At 39.7% G+C, this 20,571-nt stretch overlaps 1 protein-coding gene across 39 annotated transcripts in view; it reads left to right on the top strand.

Moving 5' to 3' along the window:
* Nucleotides 1-20,571, top strand: part of TENM3 (teneurin transmembrane protein 3) — a 1,296,489-nt gene that overhangs the window by 1,262,296 nt on the left and 13,622 nt on the right. For all 39 annotated transcript variants that reach the window (XM_064710586.1, XM_064710592.1, XM_064710587.1 and 36 more), the window contains 2 exons: nt 14,475-14,650; nt 15,345-15,580. In XM_064710586.1, the coding sequence (XP_064566656.1) occupies nt 14,475-14,650; nt 15,345-15,580 (412 nt within the window). The remainder of the gene's footprint in view (nt 1-14,474; nt 14,651-15,344; nt 15,581-20,571) is intronic.

The raw sequence follows: 20,571 nt of genomic DNA, 5'->3' as shown, positions 1-20,571 counted from the left end.
AATTGTGCTTTGGTGCATCCGCTGGGGATCTTTTTAGGTCCTGCCAAGAGGACACAGAAGCACAGCAAGGGTACACAGAGGAATGAGAAAGTGTTTGATTGGCAGGGCTAGTGTTCTCCTTCTATTGAGGTAGCCCTGTCCTGTATGCTGAGAGCAAAGCACAGCATTAGGTGGGCTGGGAGTAGCCATCCATTTCCACAGAGAGTAAAGTCAGTGTTGAACTGTGACAGACACAGCCACTTGTTTCCCATAGGCAAGTTGGGCAAGGCAGTCAGTTTGGGGGACAGTGAAGTCCTGTACAGAAATGAAGACATCTGCTGGGTACAGCAGGCACTTTTAATCATGCTGACATTCATACTGGCTAATTGAGGACCTAGAGTTTTAATCAGGGCAGTAATTTCTCACCATGTTGGCTGTAGTTTCTGTGTATCCTGCTGTGGTGTACTGCAGTAGCTGGTGGCTCCTGAATGTATCTTAATGGTGTCTGCCTGATCACAAAAAAAACTGGATATTATATTCACTGTTCAGTGGGTGATGGGTCTGTCGTTTTCATCATGGGGAGAATTTAGGGTGCTGTGTGTCATGAAGCACACTGCTATTTCCTGACTCTGCAAAGAGCCATCTTTCACACCTGATCTGCTTTCATGCAGACTTTCTGGTCTGAGTTAGGTTATGTCCAGCTGACTTACAGAGAGCCCAAAGGGCAGGCTATTCCCCTCAGTAACTATTAGGATTATTTGCAAGCTGCTGCTTATGCACTTCCTAAACAATTACCTCCAACCAATGTCTCGTTAGAATTCCCAAGCTGAAGTAATTATAGAGAAAGCTAGGCAATTTCACTCTCCCAAATTTGCAAGTGTATGAGGCTTTTGCTGAAGCAAAGATATTTATCACCTCCCTGTAGCCATGGTGAAGCAGTAATCTGTTTAATTGCAACAAGGAAGATTCAGATCAGACATTTGGAGGAACTTCACGGTGAAGATTTTGGAGCCCTGGAGCAGACAACAATGATAGTGACCCCTTGCCCTTCATAGACTGTCTTTAAAAACAGATCAGACATCTTTCAGGACCAATGCAGGAAGAACAGATCCTGCCCTGGGGTAGAGGTTGGACTGCATGACCTCTCAAGGTCCCTTCCAGTAATGTTTTCTGTGTTGCTCTGTACAAGTTAAAACCAAAAATAAAAAATTGTACTGATTACGTAAAGCCACAGGGAATAAGGGGCAGGAGGAAGGCACTGTGTTACTTTTGTTGCCAAAACAGCATTCTTAAAAACATCCATCAGTCATCATAGCTGCTTGCTTCTTTTGAACATAAAATTCCCATGCACCAGATCTACATCTGTATATTTCTCTTTTGAAGGAAAAAATAATTGTGAACACAAGTCTTTTGCCATTTTTTATTATAAGATCAAGTATAATTGTGACTTGTTGGCGCTCATGATTTGTAGCATTAAATCTGACAGTGATGGACTTTGAGAGGTTTCTGCTACTATTGCCAAAAGAGATGGAGCCCGTGAATTATCACAGAAGAGTTTGTGTGGGGGTGACAGGATGTACAAGGGTGTCTCTCTCTCTCAGCTTCTGCATATTCATGTTTGTGGGTAGTATGGGCTAAAACATTTCCACATGAAATGTTTTCTCTAGAAAAAAACGAAGCCTTGTTAAAATGGAAAGGTATCCCTCAAACATCGAGTGAGGAATAAGAAATTCTGAAAATAAATAATTCTGGCTTCATAGCATAATATTTCAACATCATTGCTGAATGCATTTTCTTTTAATATCACAGTTAATTTATGTATTTTATTTACTGTGTTACTCAAATTTTCAAAATATTTTGAGAAAAGGATAGAATTTCTATTCCATGGTGAATTCAGACTTTCTTCCCACTCACAGCTAAAAATGTTCAAATGTTTGAATGTCCAATGGACCAGAAATGGCTTTTATCAACTAGTTTGGAGTATAGCTGGGTTTTCTCACCTTTCAGTTGTCACAAATCCGTTTAAGTGGCTGAAGGAAAAATACAGTGCATTTAGTAATAAAAAGTTCAGCCTTGGGAGCAACTCAGGAATAGCTTGGTTAACTATTCTTCTGTGCAAGTCTGGTTGTATAAGTGGAGCATGGATCCAAATAACTTATTTCAGCTGGGTTCTCAGTGGTTTGAAAGCAGGTTTATGAAAATGATTCAGTCTTTCTTTTTTCCTTTTCAGAACAAAGGGGAAATATTTGCAAAAACATTGCATCCCAAAAATTGGCAGTCACTGCTCTGGCTCATACTAAAACATTTGGTCTTGTTTCTTTTCATGGCTTTTTTCCACAGTTTAAATCACACTAATATCAGATCCAGAAAAAATTTACTTTTTTTTTTTTTTTTAGCCTGGACACTAATTAAGCTATAGTTTATTTATTTAGTCTCTTCTTTCCCTGAAGAAGGGAAGGACTGACACACAATAAATGGTTTTTTTACAGTCTTTTTTGTTTTTACAGTGAAATTGTAAGTACTAGCTTGAATTACTTAGGATATAATACAATCTGTTTTCTTTGTTTACAGACTTGGGGGATTTTTAATATCTTTATGGCAAAATGGACTTGAAAATTTCTGTTTTGCTAAGGGTTATAGTGTACTGATCAAAACTGACACCTTAAATTTCAGGAATGTGTATTTTTTTCAAAGCACTGTTGCTCAAATTCATAGTAACTGTTACCTGTTTTCAGAGGTCCAAAAACTTGCTGAATAAAAATGATGTTAAGAGAGCATTTACAGAAATGATTGAAAATGCATGCATACTAAAAAAAAACCAATGGAGCCATATCAAGCTAAAAGTTGCCCAGATTAGGTTTTATAATGAAATTAAAGTATCAAACAAGGTATAAAAGTAATCAGCCTAATCAAATTCTCTTACAAAATTCTGAGATATCTGAGCTGGAAACTATTAACTGTAACTGCATATTATGTATGCATAATGTGAACATTTAAACAGCTAAATCTTAAAAGTTAAACTAATTATCTGCATATTAGCATTTTGGAAGTGACACTTCCTAGCTAGCCTATATGGCATTATTTCTATGCAGCCGTTTCCATTGTGATTTTACATACAGAAAGCTAAGCCAGGTGCTTACAGAAATACCAAAACAGCATTTTCTCTTGACCTAGGTTTTGAAATACCAGAAGCAAATGCCCAAGAAGCCTTGCAGGTGCCCCTGTGCAGTGTCCCAGGCTGTGGCTGCTCTGTGCCCCTTGGGCTGTGTGAGGAGCTGGCAGGGGCTGCTGTGGCAGGGAGGGTCCCTGCAGGACGCAGGGCTGCAGTCTGTGCCCGCACCATGCCCGTGTGGCACACACACGGAGCCCTTCCCTTCAGCTGCTCGGGTCAGACCCTGCTCACCCAGTGCTGGCTGCCTGGCCCACCTGCTTCTCTCTAACAATGCAAAAAATAGGTGCTCCTTCCCCCCTCAAGCTCTTCTGGAAGGTTCAGGTTGCTGGTGCTCTCCTTAGACATGAAGTAATCCCAGCAGCCACTGTTCCTTGTCTCTTTTCAGCTTTCTCATATTTCTATTCCTCTTCTTTTAGAAGCAGTGTCAGCAGGCAGAGATCTGTTCCAGACTAAGATGGCTCCTCCTCTCTGGAAATCCACTGCCTTTCTTCCATTATTCCATTTTGCTCTCCAGACCTCCTACTATGTTTCCTTACTTTCTTACCTTGTATCTTGCTCCTTTCCACATCTCTCATTATTTCCCTAAGGTGTGTTTGACTTTCCTGCTTTTTCCTTCCCAGCAGTGAATTTCTTTGCAGTCTCCTGTTGTATCTCTTGACAGTCCATCCAATGTCTCCCCTGACACTTTATGCCCTGAGCTCATTTGTCTTCTCCTTCCCCTCCTCTCCCTCCCACTCAATCCTTGTCTTCAAGGCAACAGGAAGCAAAAAGAGTGACATTAGCAAGCAGAGTTCTTACAAGTTTACTTTGCTCCCACAGTTAAATTAATGAGCTTTCCAGCTATTTTGGAAAGGTGGTGAAATCATGCAGAATGTGAAATCCTTACAGTAATTTATGGACTCTAGAGAATCACAAGCAAAAATCTCTTTTCACTGTATGCTGCAGAGTTTGCATATTCTGCTTTTATTAGCGATGCATTCGGTGCTGTGGTTTCCCTGAAACTCTGTGATACAGAGTCAGATATTGCCTCTGGCTTGGACTTGTTTAGTTTGCCCAAGTACCAGGCACATCATCTGTAACTGTCAACAGCTGGCAACAGATAATAGAGTGTTTTGCAGTTTTTCTTTTGCTTCATCTTAATACATTGCCTGTGGAGTCTGGCTTGGAAAAGTCAGAAATTTGTGAAATTTGGCTATGGAAAAGTCTATGGAACTTATGCTGAAATGCAAGTATTTTATTTGATCAGATTAAAATTATACCCTATTAGTAGTGTCAGCTCACTTGCACTTCTACTGTATATTAAGAGGTTCAAAATTTTCATAATTACTATTTCTGTACCATTTCAAGTAACATTTGTGAGGGGTTATTTTCCTGTAATATTTGTGTTTCTATTTGTGTTCATTTTTCTGTCCTACTTATACTTCAGTACTATGAGTATCTAAAAATGCCTAGGGTTCTTGTTACTTTCAGTTTTGGGGCTTTCATTCTAATTTGATTCTGCTTACTTAGAAATACCAGAACTTTGTACAGAATTGTAATCTGGAATTTTTTAATCACTACTAAACAACACTGTCTGAATGTCCTTGGTATCATAGTGCTTTTTAGGTATTCTTATCATTTTACTATCAACAACCTTTGGTACCTTCTGCTTTTACTGCTGCTGCTTCTTCATCAGTGTAAAATATAGTGCCTATAAAATAATTAACCATATTCATTCAGGCACTTTTGTTTAGCCAGTTATCATGTTCTTGCATTGACTTTTATGGAATCACATGAGCCCTTGATTGCAAACTGTGACATACAAGTGCAGTGTCTTTAATCTTCCCATACTATATGTACTCAAGCAACAAAAAACATATTCTCTTCATTCTTAATTGCTTTCAAACTGTCTTTTTGGGAATATTTTTGAGACAGCCAATCCTTGCATAAGTGCCTCTGTATCCACATTGCCTGGCATAATGCAGCATGCAATACAGATATTTCTCTCTTACAGTGTATTTGCTTCTCCTCCTCTCAATAAGACACAAATTTAAGATCTGGTAGCCATAACCCTCTCTCACATCTTCAGTAGGCCCATGGAGGCAAGGCTGGCCAGAAGGCAGTTAAAACTCTTCCCCTCTATTCACACAAGCTAAGTATGCCCCCTACCCAAAGAGAACTTGTAGGGAAAAATATCAACGTGACATATTTAATCTGGGTTGGTTTTTTTTTTAACTTTACACTGGATACATCAGCACTACACAAGGATGTAACTGTTTCATGCAACACGCAGTTTCTGAGAGGAACTCAGTGATGGCTGTGCTTGCTGACAGGACGTACCATGTTTCTTCTTATGATAAATCATTCAATACATTTTTTAAATTTCTATATTCAACTTTAAAGAATAGAGGTTATGTCTCTCAGTTTTCTAAATCAGAATTGTAACTCAGCTTTATAGTAGCTGTCATAATACAACATTATATTATTTAGTCTTATAAGACTTGTGCTAATATGGGAGACAAACTGTTTCAAACTCATCCTGCTTAATAAAAAACAGCCATGTTAAAAATAACCCATTAATATACAACATTAGATGCGGATGTGGTGTTTTTTAGAGAACTGCATTTTGTCCCCAGATTGCCCTGATAGCAGTAGTATGTCTCATCTAATAGATCTTCACCCATTTCTTCATTCTTGAATGTTACTGTTTCTTCTCCATAATAAAAGCAGACCTGAGAAGCCATTGAATAGATAATAATATCAACATCAGAATGTGGAAGACACATAGCAATATTATTACATGTATGAAAAAGAAAGAATTGCTTTGATTTCTGTCAAGAAAGTCAGCATGTGATGTCTCTGGTTTAAGAGAGCACTTAGAAGTAAGGATAGTGCTGCAAAATAAGCAGTTCTGTTTGTATTAATGAAATAAATGTCCTGCACTGTCAACCCAGTCAGCTCTGTCCAGGCTCCCGAAAGTATCTGTCTCACTTCTGGTTTGTGAAGGACTCCACAATAGCATTTGTTTAGTTATTGACATGTTAATGATCTTGTTCCATGGTAGTTTTCTTTGTCAAACAGAAGTGAGGGAGGCTAGAGTCAAGCCAGCTCACCCTCCTTGACACTCACTAGGCAGGGAACCTGGTGTGGTGGGGGTGGAAGGACAGCTCAGGACCCATGTGAGAAGGCTAATCTCTGTTTTCAGTCATGCTGTATTCAAACATATCCTCAAGCCCCATCAAGGGATTTGGTCTTCCTTGCTGTCCCAGTGAGGCCAGACCGATCAGCTCTCTAAAAAGCCTACAAGGAACATGCATTTTAAAGCCTTACCTTTGGAGGTCCCCCCCAAGAAGGGAAAGTTCTCACTTCTGAAGCCTGCATTAATTGCATGTGACTTGTACTCCCAAGGAATAAGGTTGTTACTCTAAATTAACCACAGAACCTGAATCTAAAAATTATTGTTTACTATCTTGGTATTCTACTACCCTAAAAGAAAAGAAAATACACCCATCTAATTTCGTTTTCCCATTATTAAATTTGCTTTTCAAACATAATGTAATTTAATAAGTTGATTTGTCCACTTTTTGTGACCCTGTAAAAACAGCTTTGTTGAGTTTTTACCTTTCAAAATAAAAATTAGATTAAATTAAACCCCCACCCTACCGCCAAATAATTACAGGGGGAAAAGCAGCATTACAGCTTATTCTGTGAACAAAATGTCTGGCCAAACAGAGCAGCCTTATGTCCTTTTTTCACTAAAGGCCAGTACACTTAGCTCTGACAGTGTAAGCAGACCTTACAGCAAGGAACAATATGCCACACAAAGTATACATACACCAACATTTCTCTTAGTTGAAAGGCCATACTCTGGTATTTATATCCACAAGGCACACAGTTTATTTGTGCAGTAATAGATGAGCTAAAAAGCAGGGGAGGTGACCCACAGACAAGGCAGCAGCCCCGAGGAGCCCTGAGGTTAGGGAAGCTGCCTGCTGGCACACCCTAGCAAACTCAGAATCCTTCCTCTGTGCATCCCACAGGGTTCAGGGGCAGTGAATTCCCATTACAGGGAAGTTGAAAAGTGAGAGATGAGTGTTGAGGTCTTGTAGTTAACAGCCTAGCTGCTGTATTAATCTCATCTTCATAAGAACGAGCCCCCCTTGAATTGCTCCTGAATTGGCTGCACTCAAAAGAGTGTGAGCTGCTGAGGCACATCCCCAGCCCTGGGAAGCTGCTTCATCCCTGCCAATGCCTCTCATGTAAGCCCCAGTGCCTACACCCCACTGCTCTTAGTGCACCCCTTCCCCAGGCACACACTCCAGAGCTATTCCTCCTGCTCTTCAGAAAGCTGTGGCTTCATTAATGCTGCTCATTTGTGTGAGTTTGTGTGCATGCAGGGTGCATGCCAGATGTGAGTTGTGAGAGACTCCTTGGTTTTGTGGCTCCTTATGAGAATATACATGGCAGCAGTCAGGGCAGCATGGAGGACTGCTGTACCATACACAGTGAGTGAGAAGTTTGGCAGTATTCTGGCAAAAAGTAAAGCATCCCCAGCATGGTAAATTCATGTATTGCTTCTTTCTCCACAAAGCACCACTCCCCTAGACTACCTGGTGCCAAATACCTGGAAGTCATTTTGGATTGGGCTCTGAAAGTGGTCAATCTTACACGGCACGAGCACTGAACTGAAGCTTGTTTGTCTGGTCGTGCAGTGAAGTGGAAAATGAGCATCAGAACCTTCTCTGTATGGAAGTGAATGAGCTATCATGGGAAAAGGTGTTGATTCATTCCTTTGAGCTCCCTTTCCAACAGACACATTTCCTGCAGTGATTCTCGTTCAGAGTGTGCCTGTTGTTTTGCAGATGAGTTATGGCTGTCAGGAAGGGCCTATTTAAGTGAATTGTTCAGTGTGCTGAATGTTGGTTTCCAAAAAAAGACTGAAAACTGTCCTTTTAACATTATGACAAAATAGACACAACAAATAAAAAGCCTCAAGAGCTGCAGTTATAACAGAAGAAGGTGAAAAGAGAAATTGCCAATCACCTTCCAGCTGAGGAAATCTCTTCATTAAACCTGGACTAAAAAATTCGTCCTGACCACATTGCAAAGATAAAAGACCATTACCTGAATTATTTAACCAGCTGTGCAAACAGTTTTATAAGACTTCCCCAGATGAAAACAGAGTGAAGACCCTTTCCCTATGGAAAAGCCATCAGATGAAGGCACAGGAAAAGCTTGAGTTATCTTGACAGTTGGCTGGACAGGGGGACAGATAAATGTAGCTGATACTAATAGTTTTAATGACCTTGTAACTTCTTTGGTTTTGTGAGTTTGCATTTTTTGCCCAAATTCCATTAAAAAACAAGTAGGCATATAAATTTCTGTCCAGAATTGGGAATCTGGCTGTAGTTAAATTTAACTTTTTCCTAGAATCATTCCAATTTTCTGTAATTCCTGTTTATCCACTTTTTTCTCAGAGCTAGGCACAACAGAAGGGAAAAGGAAAATAAAAAGGGACAGGTGAAAGGGAGAGGGAGAGGGGAAAGGAATAACTCAGGAAAGAAAAGGAAAATAAAGGAAAATATTATTTTCATATATTTAGAATTCTGTAAAATTGGAAAGAATGTTGATTTTTTTCATAAAATCATATAATATTCTGAGTTGGAAGGGACTCACAAGGATCATCAATGTCCAGCTCCCAGGCCTGGCCCTGCACAGAAGAGCCCAAAGAGTCACACCATGTGTCTGAGAGTGTTGTGCAAACAATTCCTTAATTCTGTCAGGCTTGGTGCTGTGACCACTTCCCTGGGGAGCCTGTTCCAGGGCCTGACCATTGTCTAGATGAAGAACCTTTTCCAATATAAACCATATCCAACATAAACCTCCTCTGACACAGCTTCATGCCATTCCCTTGGGTCCCCATCATGGTCACCACAGAGAAGAGATTGGTCCCTGACCCTGCACTTTCCCTCACAAAGATGTTGAAGCCCACAGTGAGGTCTCCCCTCAGCCTCCCCTTCTCCAGGATGAACACACCAAGTGACCTCAGCTGCTTCTCATGCAGCTTCCCCTCAAGGCCCTTCTCCACCCTCGTGGCCCTCCCTTGGATGCTCTCTTTATCTCATTCTTGCATTGTGGCACCCAAACTGCCCCCAGCACCCGAGGTGAGGCTGCCCCAGTGCAGAGCAGGGCAATCCCTCCCTTGCCTGGCTGGCCATGCTGGGCCTGCTGTACTCCAGGACAGGGCTGACCCCCCTGGCTGCATTTTTCCTCATGTTAATAATATTCCAGATACGAAAAAAAGGAAAATGCTATCACTTCTTAGATAACAATAAAATAAAATTTTAAAACTCCACTTGTCATAATTTACAGACTACTAATATATATCAAATTGTCATTTGCTCTTCTTCTTGTTAAGCAAAACAAAATATTAGGAAGACTTACCACATATTCTTTATTGTTTGGGTTTTTTTGGGTTTTTTTAATTGTTATATCTCCAAGGGAAGTCATAGTTTAATATTTCAGGTTTCCCAATATAATTGTAGTGTGAATTCACAAGCAAGATGCTAAACCTTTTAAGATACAAATACAAATGTATTTTGTGGAAATAAAGGAATAAGTGCAAGTTATATATGAGTAGTTATGGATCCACTGAAGTGTCTCTTTCAATCAGACTAAATAAGAAATGCAAAAAAAAAAAAAGAGCAATCATTTCTGTCCATGCATCTTCAGATTCTTCAGATTATTTTCACCTTTTTCATTCTTAGGCTCATTCAGTCTCTCTTCAGACATATCAAAAGCAAAAATGCATATCAAAATGAGGAAAGCAATGTACAAATTGAGTAAAGGAAAAAAATGCAAAATTCATTACATTCAAGTTGAAAGTTTCTTTCTTTCTACAACCCACATAATGGTTAAAGGTGGCCAAAACTAGAGCTTCCAGTAATTTACCATGCCCAATTTTAAACCAGTAGGGGACAGGAAAGCTCCCTACAGGTGAAGAAATGCTAATGAAAGTGATGACATATTAACTGTGGGCTTCTTTCCTTGTGATTGGCAAAATAACCATTTTGGGTACTGCTTGAGAGAAGGAGCTACTAGAGTGGCTTTTCTTTACCATCATTTTCCAACTTTGAATTCGCTTTCATTTGGGAGGGACTAAACCTGCAGTGTGCTACGGAGGCTGAATACAAGTGAAAGAATGTATTTGGAAACCAAAATTCTGTCATGTTAAAGACAACACTCTTCTATGTAAATGCAGCTTAAATGGCCTTGACAAGCCAAGGGAGACATTTCATTGCCAGGTTAGGACAGATTTTTCAGCATGTTGTCAGCATGGTATGCACCTAAAAAAACAACACATTGCACTCCTGAATGTCAACCTTGAACCTTCTGTTCTCACCTGCCAAGAAGCAGCACTCAGGTATAAAAGGCTTCCCATTAATAGTTTGAAATAAGTAGGGTAATGTTCCATAAATTTTTTAGCCACTCTTGGTAATCTGAGATGCAGAGAAAATACCTAATGTGAGTTGAGTGAAAGTATAACAGTACTTTTCGACTGTCAAAATTATACATGTCTATATTATGAAATGTATTCATGCTTCATTTCTCTATTGCAGTATCCCAACTAATAGTATAATCTGTAACCAGTCTTAAATACTTAATATGCATTTGGACTGCATGTCTTGTTATCTGAAATGTGCTGGAACTGGTGTGCCTTGCTCTTCAACCTGACATGTTTACAACAGAAAAAAAAAAATCACAGAATTTATTTTTTTGAGGGATTGTGCTGCAGAAGTCTGGAGAAAAACACTATCAGTCATAAATTAGCAATTGGCTTTAGGTTCAGCCTTTACTATACACTTTATTTCTACAGCTCCCTATTCTACATTGAAATAACTTCTGATATAAAACATTAATAAAGCTCTGCATGTTGGGGTTGAGCTAAATGTGCTACGGACTAAGATAAAATACACTTGAGAAACAAGTCAAAAATAAAGAAAGTAGGACATTTCCATCTGTGGCAAGGCTTACCAGGAAGTTATTACTGCAAAGTGAAGTGTCCTACATAGCCTAGAACAGAAAATGGTCTGGGAAGGCATGTAATTAAAACTGAAGGAGATGAGCAATGGAAGAGAGACTTCCAGCAGGTGAAGAGCAAAAGGTCGAGAATCTGGGAAGCTGATAATCATTATCTCTGAGAAATTCTCACTGCTGAAGTGGAAAACTATCTGGCAGTGGCAGCTCATCCTAAGGAAGAAAAAGGATTTGATCTAAGGGGAGCTTCAGCTAGCAGTGGTGGCAGCTGCCCCCACTGCTGCCTTCAGAGTTATTGACCAAATATGAAGATTGTTGTGTTAATGCCAACAGAAGTGAGCTGAGCGGATTAATGCCCTCAAGGTCACGTCCAAGGAGCAAGTTTCTGGTTTAGATTCTTGAAAAGTTTATGTGAGACTTACTCTTCAGGAATTGAAGAGGTTGGTGGAACGGCTTTGCTGTGGAGCCTGGCAAAGGAGAAAGATCAGAGGGCTCCATGGTAACACATGTGCCTGAGCTTGTGTTTGGATGAAAAGATCAAAGAGGCTGTGAAATACCAAATATAGGCACTCACCCTCTAGACTTCAGATCTCATTCCTTCTAGGGCAATTTCAATATTAGAACACTAGGCAGATAAAAAGAAATCGCTCAGTCTAAAACTGACAATCTCGGATGAATAAATTCACCTTGGCAGCAGAATGCAAGGATATTTGAATGTAATAAGAAAAATGGCCTCAGAATGCCCAGAGGTGTGAGTGATGTTGCTATGCTGTGCATTGATAAGGCTTTGATTGTGGACAAGAAGATAGCAAGTATAAAGTAAGTTTAGTATTCGATGTACAGTGAACAAAATGAAGGACACACATAGCAATTGTCACCAAATGGAATATGTAATGAATTGTAGAAAGGTCTATTTCCCCTTTTTCTTTTTGTTCCTGGCTATAAAAGTGTGAGAAATCCTATTCTTACCTTTCACATCTCAGTCACATTTTCTTCTTGCACTAGGATGCCTGAACCAAGCAATCACGGCTTTTAAGATTCTTTCAGCTTTTAAGTCATGTTTTTAAGAACATTAATGTGTAACGTGATTTCTTCCTGGTCTTTGAACTCTCCCCCACTGTAATATTAACTGCTTATCTCAGGCTCATGATGTGCCTTCCCATATTTGTGGAAGATGAGACCAGTTCAAGAACTACAGGCACAGTCAAAAAATAATAATGTGGAAGCAAGAATGCATAAAAGAAGGATAGCACAGTTCAGTGCTGCATACTGCACTAAAGCCACACACTGTGCTGAATACTACTGATGTGTAGCATTTCCCAGCTCAGGTGGTATAGTGAGAAATATGGTAATTAGTTTCTCACAGATACTGTGATTAAAAGGGCAAAAAGTTCTTACAGGGAAATCTTACCATCTGTGGCTTTAGTAAGCATTGTATGAAATAAAGACCAGTACCGGACTACTGTAATCAAAGGATAGAAGTAATTCCCAACAAAGTAATTTGGAATAATTTTCAAACATAAAGCAGAAAATAGAAAAGGACACTAATTGGACAATATATGCTCCCCAGGGAGTTGGAAAGGGAAGTTGTGCATGAAAATAAAATAAGTTCTTGGAACTGAGGCATGAGACTGAAGGTCATGAATAGGCTAGCAGGCACATTCATGCACAAGGAACTTCAGTATGTTTGTTTTGGTCTCCTGCATAAATGGAATATCTCAGTTTGCCAAGTCCAGTATGTGAAAAAGAACCACAATTAGGGACAGAAACACACTGGAAGAAGCCCCATTATCTTGAAATGTACTTAACTTCAAAAAATAAGTTTTCTCACTTGACTTCCCTGGCTTGCAGTATGGTTTCTGATTTTTAAACATTCTTTTCTCTTGCCTGTTGCTAAGTGAAAGTCTTACATAAACAAAGGAAATCAACTGTGCTAAAAGGATGGAAATGACTGTATGCAAAAAGCTGTCAAATGTACAGAGTAAGCAAACTGGAGGAAGGCTTTTCTTAAGTTAATCCTTTCAGTTACAGCAATGCTGTGCAGTACTCATGCTGTTCACAGAAAGGTAGTGTTGTGGGTTACAGCTGTTAGGATTAATTCTCTCATTTTAAGAAAAAGAGTTTCTGTGGCCTCAGTGATATGCTTGGGGCTTTTGGGGGGCTTTTTTGGTTTTGCTTTTCTTTTCCAGTAGGAGCAATTTTGATGATAAATATCAGCATGAAATGTCTAGCACACTGTGAGGACCTGCAGGGTCATGTTCTAGTTACTTTAAGAGACTGAGGCGTTGTTCAGCTTCCCACTACATGGTCACAGGAGAGGGATGGAAAACTGAGAGCAAACAGGTCATAAATGGGCATGAAATCCTCCTTCGGATGCTTTTTTCTCTCTGTTGCAGCTATGGGCAGGCTATCCTTCAAAACAAGGAGCTTCAGCTGAACACCTAGGCTGACAAATCAGGACTCTACCACTGGAAGAGCTAATCTTAAAGACAAGCTTTATGACCAGAAGCTCACACAGTGCTTTACATCTCCCTATACTGTGACCAAAATGCATGTTTGGATTTGGATTTGCAAGCATGATCTCTGGTCATGTACCAAGATCTACTTCAATTACAGAAATTCTATCTACCTATTCATGTTAAATGGATATATAGCTGTTGGTTTAAATAAATGTCAGTAGACACAGAAAAAAAAAATCTCATGGTTTGTGTCACAATTCTCAATCAGTTCACAAGTAGTTAACAGTTAGAGATGCTAGCTGTTCTGGTTTCCAGCTACAAGCAGCTTAAGTAGATTAAATATTACCCCAGACTCTGCTCATAGTAATACAAGGGACATTAAGCACTCAGGAGTACAGGTGTTCTGCATACTCATTGAATAGACACTCCTATTAAGATACCCTTATTTCAAAAATTTTGAGGATTCCTACAGTAACAGCAAAATTTAGTCCAGTAAGAGGGAGTAAGTACAGAATGCTACAGAATTTAGTACCAATAAATATACTTCCTTTGAAATGGTGAATTAGATGTGCAGCAGGATCTGGTCACACTTCAAAGAGTAATATGCAGAGCTGAATGAAGATCCATCTGTTTGCTCTTGCTATCACCATTGAGGCTGCTGTATGTTAAGCAGTCTTTTGAGTACTTCAAAGCATGTTTGAAGTCTTTGCTATGCCTATCCCATGCACACAAAAAAAAGCAAAAGTGCCTTAACAATATGAGTAGCTGGTGTTTTTGTTCATTTTAGTTGTAAGTGAAAACAATTTGTTCCTGCTATGTATCATTTCTGGACCTTTATTTTTTTTTAGCTATGATAGCGAGGGCCGTCTAACAAATGTTACATTCCCAACTGGAGTCGTCACTAACCTTCACGGGGAAATGGAAAGGGCCATTACAGTGGACATTGAGTCATCCAGCAGAGAGGAAGATGTCAGCATCACTTCCAACTTATCATCAATCGATTCTTTCTATACCATGGTTCAAGGTACTGTAAACAAAAGATTTCTCAGCAAATAGTGGCCTGAAAATTGTTTTCTTCTGGTACAAGCAGCTCCAAATAGGAGTGAAACTTTAGGGGCATCATGTCTGGAGGAAGGGTTGATAAACACACAGTTTTGCACCTATACAGAAACAACTGTTCAGGAAAAGCAGAAGTATTGCAACAAAAGTAGCATTAAGTAAGTTTTCTAACCAAATTGATTTTGTAAGCAGCTATGGGAAGTAGAATACTTACTTTATATTAAAAAGGAATCTTGGAAAGAAGAGATGGATTGAAAGGGAAATAGGTAAAGAAATAGTATGAAGTGATATTTTAGCTTAAAAGCAACTTGTAATATCCCAGCCACCACATACTTGCAAAAGTGAATAGTCATAGTATGCTTAGGATTAGGCCAAAAATGCCTAATGAAACAGCAGAGAATGTGTTTTGTGCTAGTCCAAAGAACATACTATCAGGATGAGACTTTCTTAAGTGTTTAAGAAACTTTGATGATAGGTCCTAAAGGCATTTTTTTTGCTCCTCTGGGATATACTTATTCTTAACAATCTCACCCTGTCTCTTTAATACCATTGGGTCAGTTACATGCAGTCAAGATGCATATGTTGCATAAAGTGTCCAGTACAAAGGCAGACTCTTAACCCATGTAGGTAACCTGTAATTCTCTTTCTGGCCTTTTCAGATCAGTTGAGAAATAGCTACCAGATTGGTTATGATGGCTCACTGAGAATCCTGTACGCCAGTGGCCTGGACTCACACTACCAGACAGAGCCACACGTCTTGGCTGGCACTGCCAACCCAACCATGGCAAAGAGAAACATGACCCTGCCCGGGGAGAACGGGCAGAACCTGGTGGAGTGGCGATTCCGGAAAGAGCAAACCCAAGGAAAAGTCAACGTCTTTGGCCGAAAGCTTAGGGTAAGCACACAAGCATGAGCAGTATCTACTGCATTGTCATTAAGGAATGAGGAAATGTAAACACATTCCTGTAGGTATTGCCATCCAGCACCCACAGAATATTCACTGTAGACAAGCTGACCGTAGATTGGGAAGTACTTGGTTTTATTACTTCATTTATTGGCTATTTTATTTATTAACTGCTGTTTTCTGTGTGTCATGGTTTAACCCCAGGCAGTAACCAAGCCCCACAGAGCTGCTCACTCAGTCCCCCACCAGCAGCATCGGGGACAAGTGGAACAGTAAAACCCAGAGAACTTGTGGGTTGAAATAAAGATAGTTTAATAGGGAAAGCAAAAGCCACACACACAAACAAAGCGAAACAAGGAATGAATTCACTGCTTCCCATGGGCAGGCAGTCTCCTGTCTCATCCCCAGGAGAGCAGGGCCCCATCACATGTAACAGTGACTCGGGAGGACAAAGCCATCACTCCAGACATCCCCCCTGTACATTCTGAGCAATTGGGGTCACCTGTCCTGGCTGTGTCTGCTCCCAGTCCCGCACACAGCCCCAGTCTGCTCTGCAGTGTGCCAGTACCAAAAGCAGAAAAGGCCTTGGCTCTGTGTAAGCTCTGCCCAGCAAAAATGATAACATTTCTAGGTTATCAACCCTGTGTTCAGCACAAATACAAAATATAGCCCTGTAGTAGCCTCTGTAAAGAAATACCCCAGCTAAAATCAGCACTCTGTGGAATTAAAACTGTTTGGTTTAGCTTGGAATGGCTAAAAAGAATAATTTTCTGCTTTCCTTCACTGTTTTTTCTTTCTGGTACTGAATTCATGTAACTGATTCAGAATCCTGTTTTAAATTACTCTACCATAAGTTAGCATGATCCCTGGGTTTGTTTTTTTTTTTAATTTTAAATTTAAATTGTAGTAAGACAATTTTAATTTAAAAAATTATTTTTAAAAAGACTTATGGTAGAAAGGGTTTAACTGTATGTGCATGAGGATGGCATATTCCTCTAACATATGTCTTTACCACTTTGTTGGCATTCCTTCTTCCTATATAGTGAGTGAAATACAAGTAGGAAACAAACTATGATTTATGACAGCCATTTGGTAAAGACAACACAGATTAAGCATTTAAAATTGTGTTGCCAGGAGACCATTTCAAGATCAAAGGTTTGACTTACTATTAGAAATGAACTCAGTTCTTTAAAATAAAGCCTAGGCAGTGTATCAAATGAAGGTAAGTAATTTCAGACCACTTGACTTCTTGCCATTTGAAGTCTTAAAATATTTTGTCTCTTCCATTGGGACAAGAAGGGAGGAAATGTTGTTATGCAGTTTATATTCCTCTCTACTACTTTCTCTATAAGAGGAATGGGGTTTTTTCCAAGAAGGAAGAACAATTATGCACAGCAGCAGCTGCTTAAGAACAATATATTAGTAACTACCTGTGGCAGCTATCTTACATTGATAAGGAAGAGGAAAAGGAAGCCATAATTCTGAAGCTCATCCTTGTGGTTCTGGTTCATAGGCATGTCATTTACACCACAGTGGTATAATACACCTGCCAAGTCATTTGTGAAAGAAGCCCAAGAGAGGTTTGGCAGTGATACAAATCACCACAAGCATAGTTCTCAGAAGTGACACTAAGTTTTGGCATTCAAGTGCAGTGGTGGTAACAGTTAAACAGAGAAGTAAAGTTGTCATGGGCAACTTTAACTTAGAAGAATTAACCCCCCCCCCCCAAAAAAAATAAAGCAAACACAAGGGATGGATTTAACAAGATGGGAGGGAAAATGAAAGATTACAGATTAGGATAAAATAATACTCATTACATAGAAATGGGAGAAGTAGGGCATGTGGAGAATGAGCTAATAAGAGACAAATGCCTCAAAAAAAAAGGAAAGAAAGTGGTCAGCAATGAAAAAAAATTAGAATGTTTTGTGAAATTTATTTACATGGAAAGATATTACCAAAATGTCAGTTGGGGATGGATGGGGGGACGTAGGAAAGCAGAAAAAGAAAACAAGAGAAAGAAGAACAGGAATAATTTATGGAGCTCATCATTTCTATGTACAGACAGATATGTCATCAACATTTTTCTGCAAAGAAGACAAATGTAGACAAGAAACAATGACAAAATGTATTGCCAGTAAAGGCACCCATCTCTGTGACACTCACTGTGTTACACATATGCAGTATCTAATGGTAAAAAGTACACTGTCTGTTAATATTAGTTCTACCCAGTACTAGTAATCTTTCTAAAGAAATTAATTAGGAATTATGTTGCTCTTCCTCAACAGTCTTCAGTCGATTTTGCTTTTGCTCTGACTTGGTTTGTAATTGTTCAATAAGCTAGTTCTTCTCTGGAGCTGTGTGTTTGGTCTATAAGCTGGCTGTGGGCAAAGGTGCTGCCAGTCCTCTGCATGAAAGAGCCTTTTTAGGGCCTTGGACTGAGGGTCTCTCTGGGTTTATCCGCCTGTTTGAGGGGCCTGGGAGGCCCGGAGGTGGCCCGGAGGTGGCCCGGAGGTGGCCTTGACGCAGCCCGCGTATCAAAGGATGAGAAGAGGCTTCAGTTCTTCTTTCTGGTTTTATGTTTATTAATTGTTTATCTAAAAGATGTTCTTTCAGCTCAACAGAGATCTGCACAGCAGTCAGCCATGGGCACACTCCGTCTCCCTCCGGGGCAGGCACCTATCTTTATACCCTTTGCTACGTGTACAATATTTATCATTTTTCCCCAATACCATCTATTGTTATAACTCGGTGTACTCTTAGTAATAACCAATAGAAAGGTGCCACCGTGGCCAAAGAAGATGGAGGAGAGGAGGAAGAAGGAGGAGGACAGGACACACCCCAATTCCTCCATCTTACTCCTCTAAACCCCCCTGTACATAAATCCTAAACCTTGTGTCTCACCCTCTAATTAGCTAATCTTTCCACCCTTCACCCAGTGAAGCCCTCATCCTTGTCGTCTCCTGCGCAGGGTTAAAGTCCTGCCACCAGACACTTCTGGCAACATTCCAGGAGTCCCGAGCCCCCCCCAGGGTCTCGGAGGCTCAGCATCTCAGGACTGAGATATTGAGATCCGACAGGTCTCAGATAAAGGAGCTGGCATGAACTCTGTCTCAAGGGATGCACCCAGAGCAGACAGGTAGCACAGACAAAGGAGCTCACAAGAGGAGTCTCCTCTTGAGACCTGACATACCCCAGGCTATGCAGAGGTCCCCAGTTTTCACATTACCTCTTGAATCTCTCTGGAAGACACAGCAATATATTCCTCTAACAGAGGAATCAAGGACAGATTTCATACTTCTCACTGGAAAGAAAAACAGGAATTAAAGTAGAGGAGAATAGATGGAGACATAAATTACTGAAACATATCAGGACAGTAGGTAAAGACTGTCAGAAGACTCCGTTTTGTGTCATTAAGTGTTTCTTCACTGGAAATTTCCTCAAGTACAGTTTTTATCATAATGAAATCCAGAGGTTTCAGATGTATTTGGAGTGTGGTTATCTTGGACACAATAAAAACATTCAACTTTCTCTTAAAAGTATTTTTCTAGCAGAGATGCTATTAAGAAGCACTTTAGAGAAAGGCACTGCTTTAGCTGAGATGTGTTATTCCATCCCTACACTGCCCAGTGAAACAAGCTATTTCACCAAAACTCATTGTTACTCTAATTTCCATCTCTGTTGTGGGATTAGGCAAGAACAACCAAAATTTCACCAAATCTCACATTCCTGAATGCAAGAGCTCTGTCAGCAAGGTCTGAAAGCAGGAAACTGGCTGGAAGAAGAAGTATTTCCTTTCCTTCCCCTCACATCCTGCCCTTACACAGACCTGACAGATGGGAAGTGAAAAGGCAAGGAATGTTATCATCCCAGTTAGCAGCTAGGGCAGTCAGACAGTGGATTAAGTACTTTGTTGCAATTTATACAGGAAGGATGTGCTTAGACAAGAAATTAACCACAATTGCTTGGACATCCGCCTTAACCATAAAACCACCCTTCTTTCTTTGCCAGTTCAGAAATCAGAAGAGTCCATTTTGACTTCAGTATCTAATCCTGAGAGGTGGACAAGAAAATTTATAAAAATCATAATTAAATGTAAAATAAGGAAGGGGAGGAGGAGAGAAAGGGAAGGAAAAAAATCAGAGAAGCAAAACAGGCCGGGACATGCAGAGATGAGTGCAGGCAGACACTGGGGGGAAAAAAGGACAGAGACAAAGGAAATTTAAAAATTACTTTAGGTAAATGAGCTAATGCTAGACGTCAGAAAATTTAAAGAAAAACTCCTTGAAAATAAGTTTTAAAAATTACAAAAAAAGAGTTGAATGGAAGCACTTCACACTTAACTTTAACTTACTTCTAGAATCTGTCTTGTAGCATTAATTTTTCAGATTATATTTTAATAACTTTTGATGGTTCATTAAATAGGTAAAACAGCTATTGTGCACCTGCTAGATTTAGTGTTCTTTACTTAAAAGATTTACATGAAAGTGTGATTATTTTTTTTCCTAAATTGATAGTGCAGATTCTTCTCATGCCAGTGATTTCATATAAACAAAGAGAAAGGTATTGTACATAGAGAGACAGAATAAGCAAAAGAGAGCATTTGGAGGAACTTTTTTCCTATTTACCTGTGACCTATCACCAGCACTTTAGTACTTTTTGTACCAATAATAAAGGATCTAATTTATATTGATCTCTCTGAAGCTTATTAGCCTCAGTGTTTTAAGTACCAACATCCATGGCGTGTGGAGTTTTGAAATTTCAGCCTGAAAAACCAAAAATCTTCCAGTCATTTCTTTGGTGCAACCCTATCTATTCTCTTGTTCTCTTCTGAATGTTATTTAGCCATCTTTGTTTACCCTTTGTAATGTATGTATGAGGTACTTGAAACAGATTTTTTTTAAATTCTTAATACACATAGCTCTCTGTCCATTTCTACCCTACTTCCCACATGTTCACAAAATACAGTGTTGAAAAAAAATCTC

Source organism: Zonotrichia leucophrys, chromosome 4 (assembly GCF_028769735.1).
Source record: "Zonotrichia leucophrys gambelii isolate GWCS_2022_RI chromosome 4, RI_Zleu_2.0, whole genome shotgun sequence".
Taxonomy (NCBI): domain Eukaryota; kingdom Metazoa; phylum Chordata; class Aves; order Passeriformes; family Passerellidae; genus Zonotrichia; species Zonotrichia leucophrys.
Note: the sequence above shows the minus strand (reverse complement) of the source record. Positions and strands in the feature narration are given on the sequence as shown.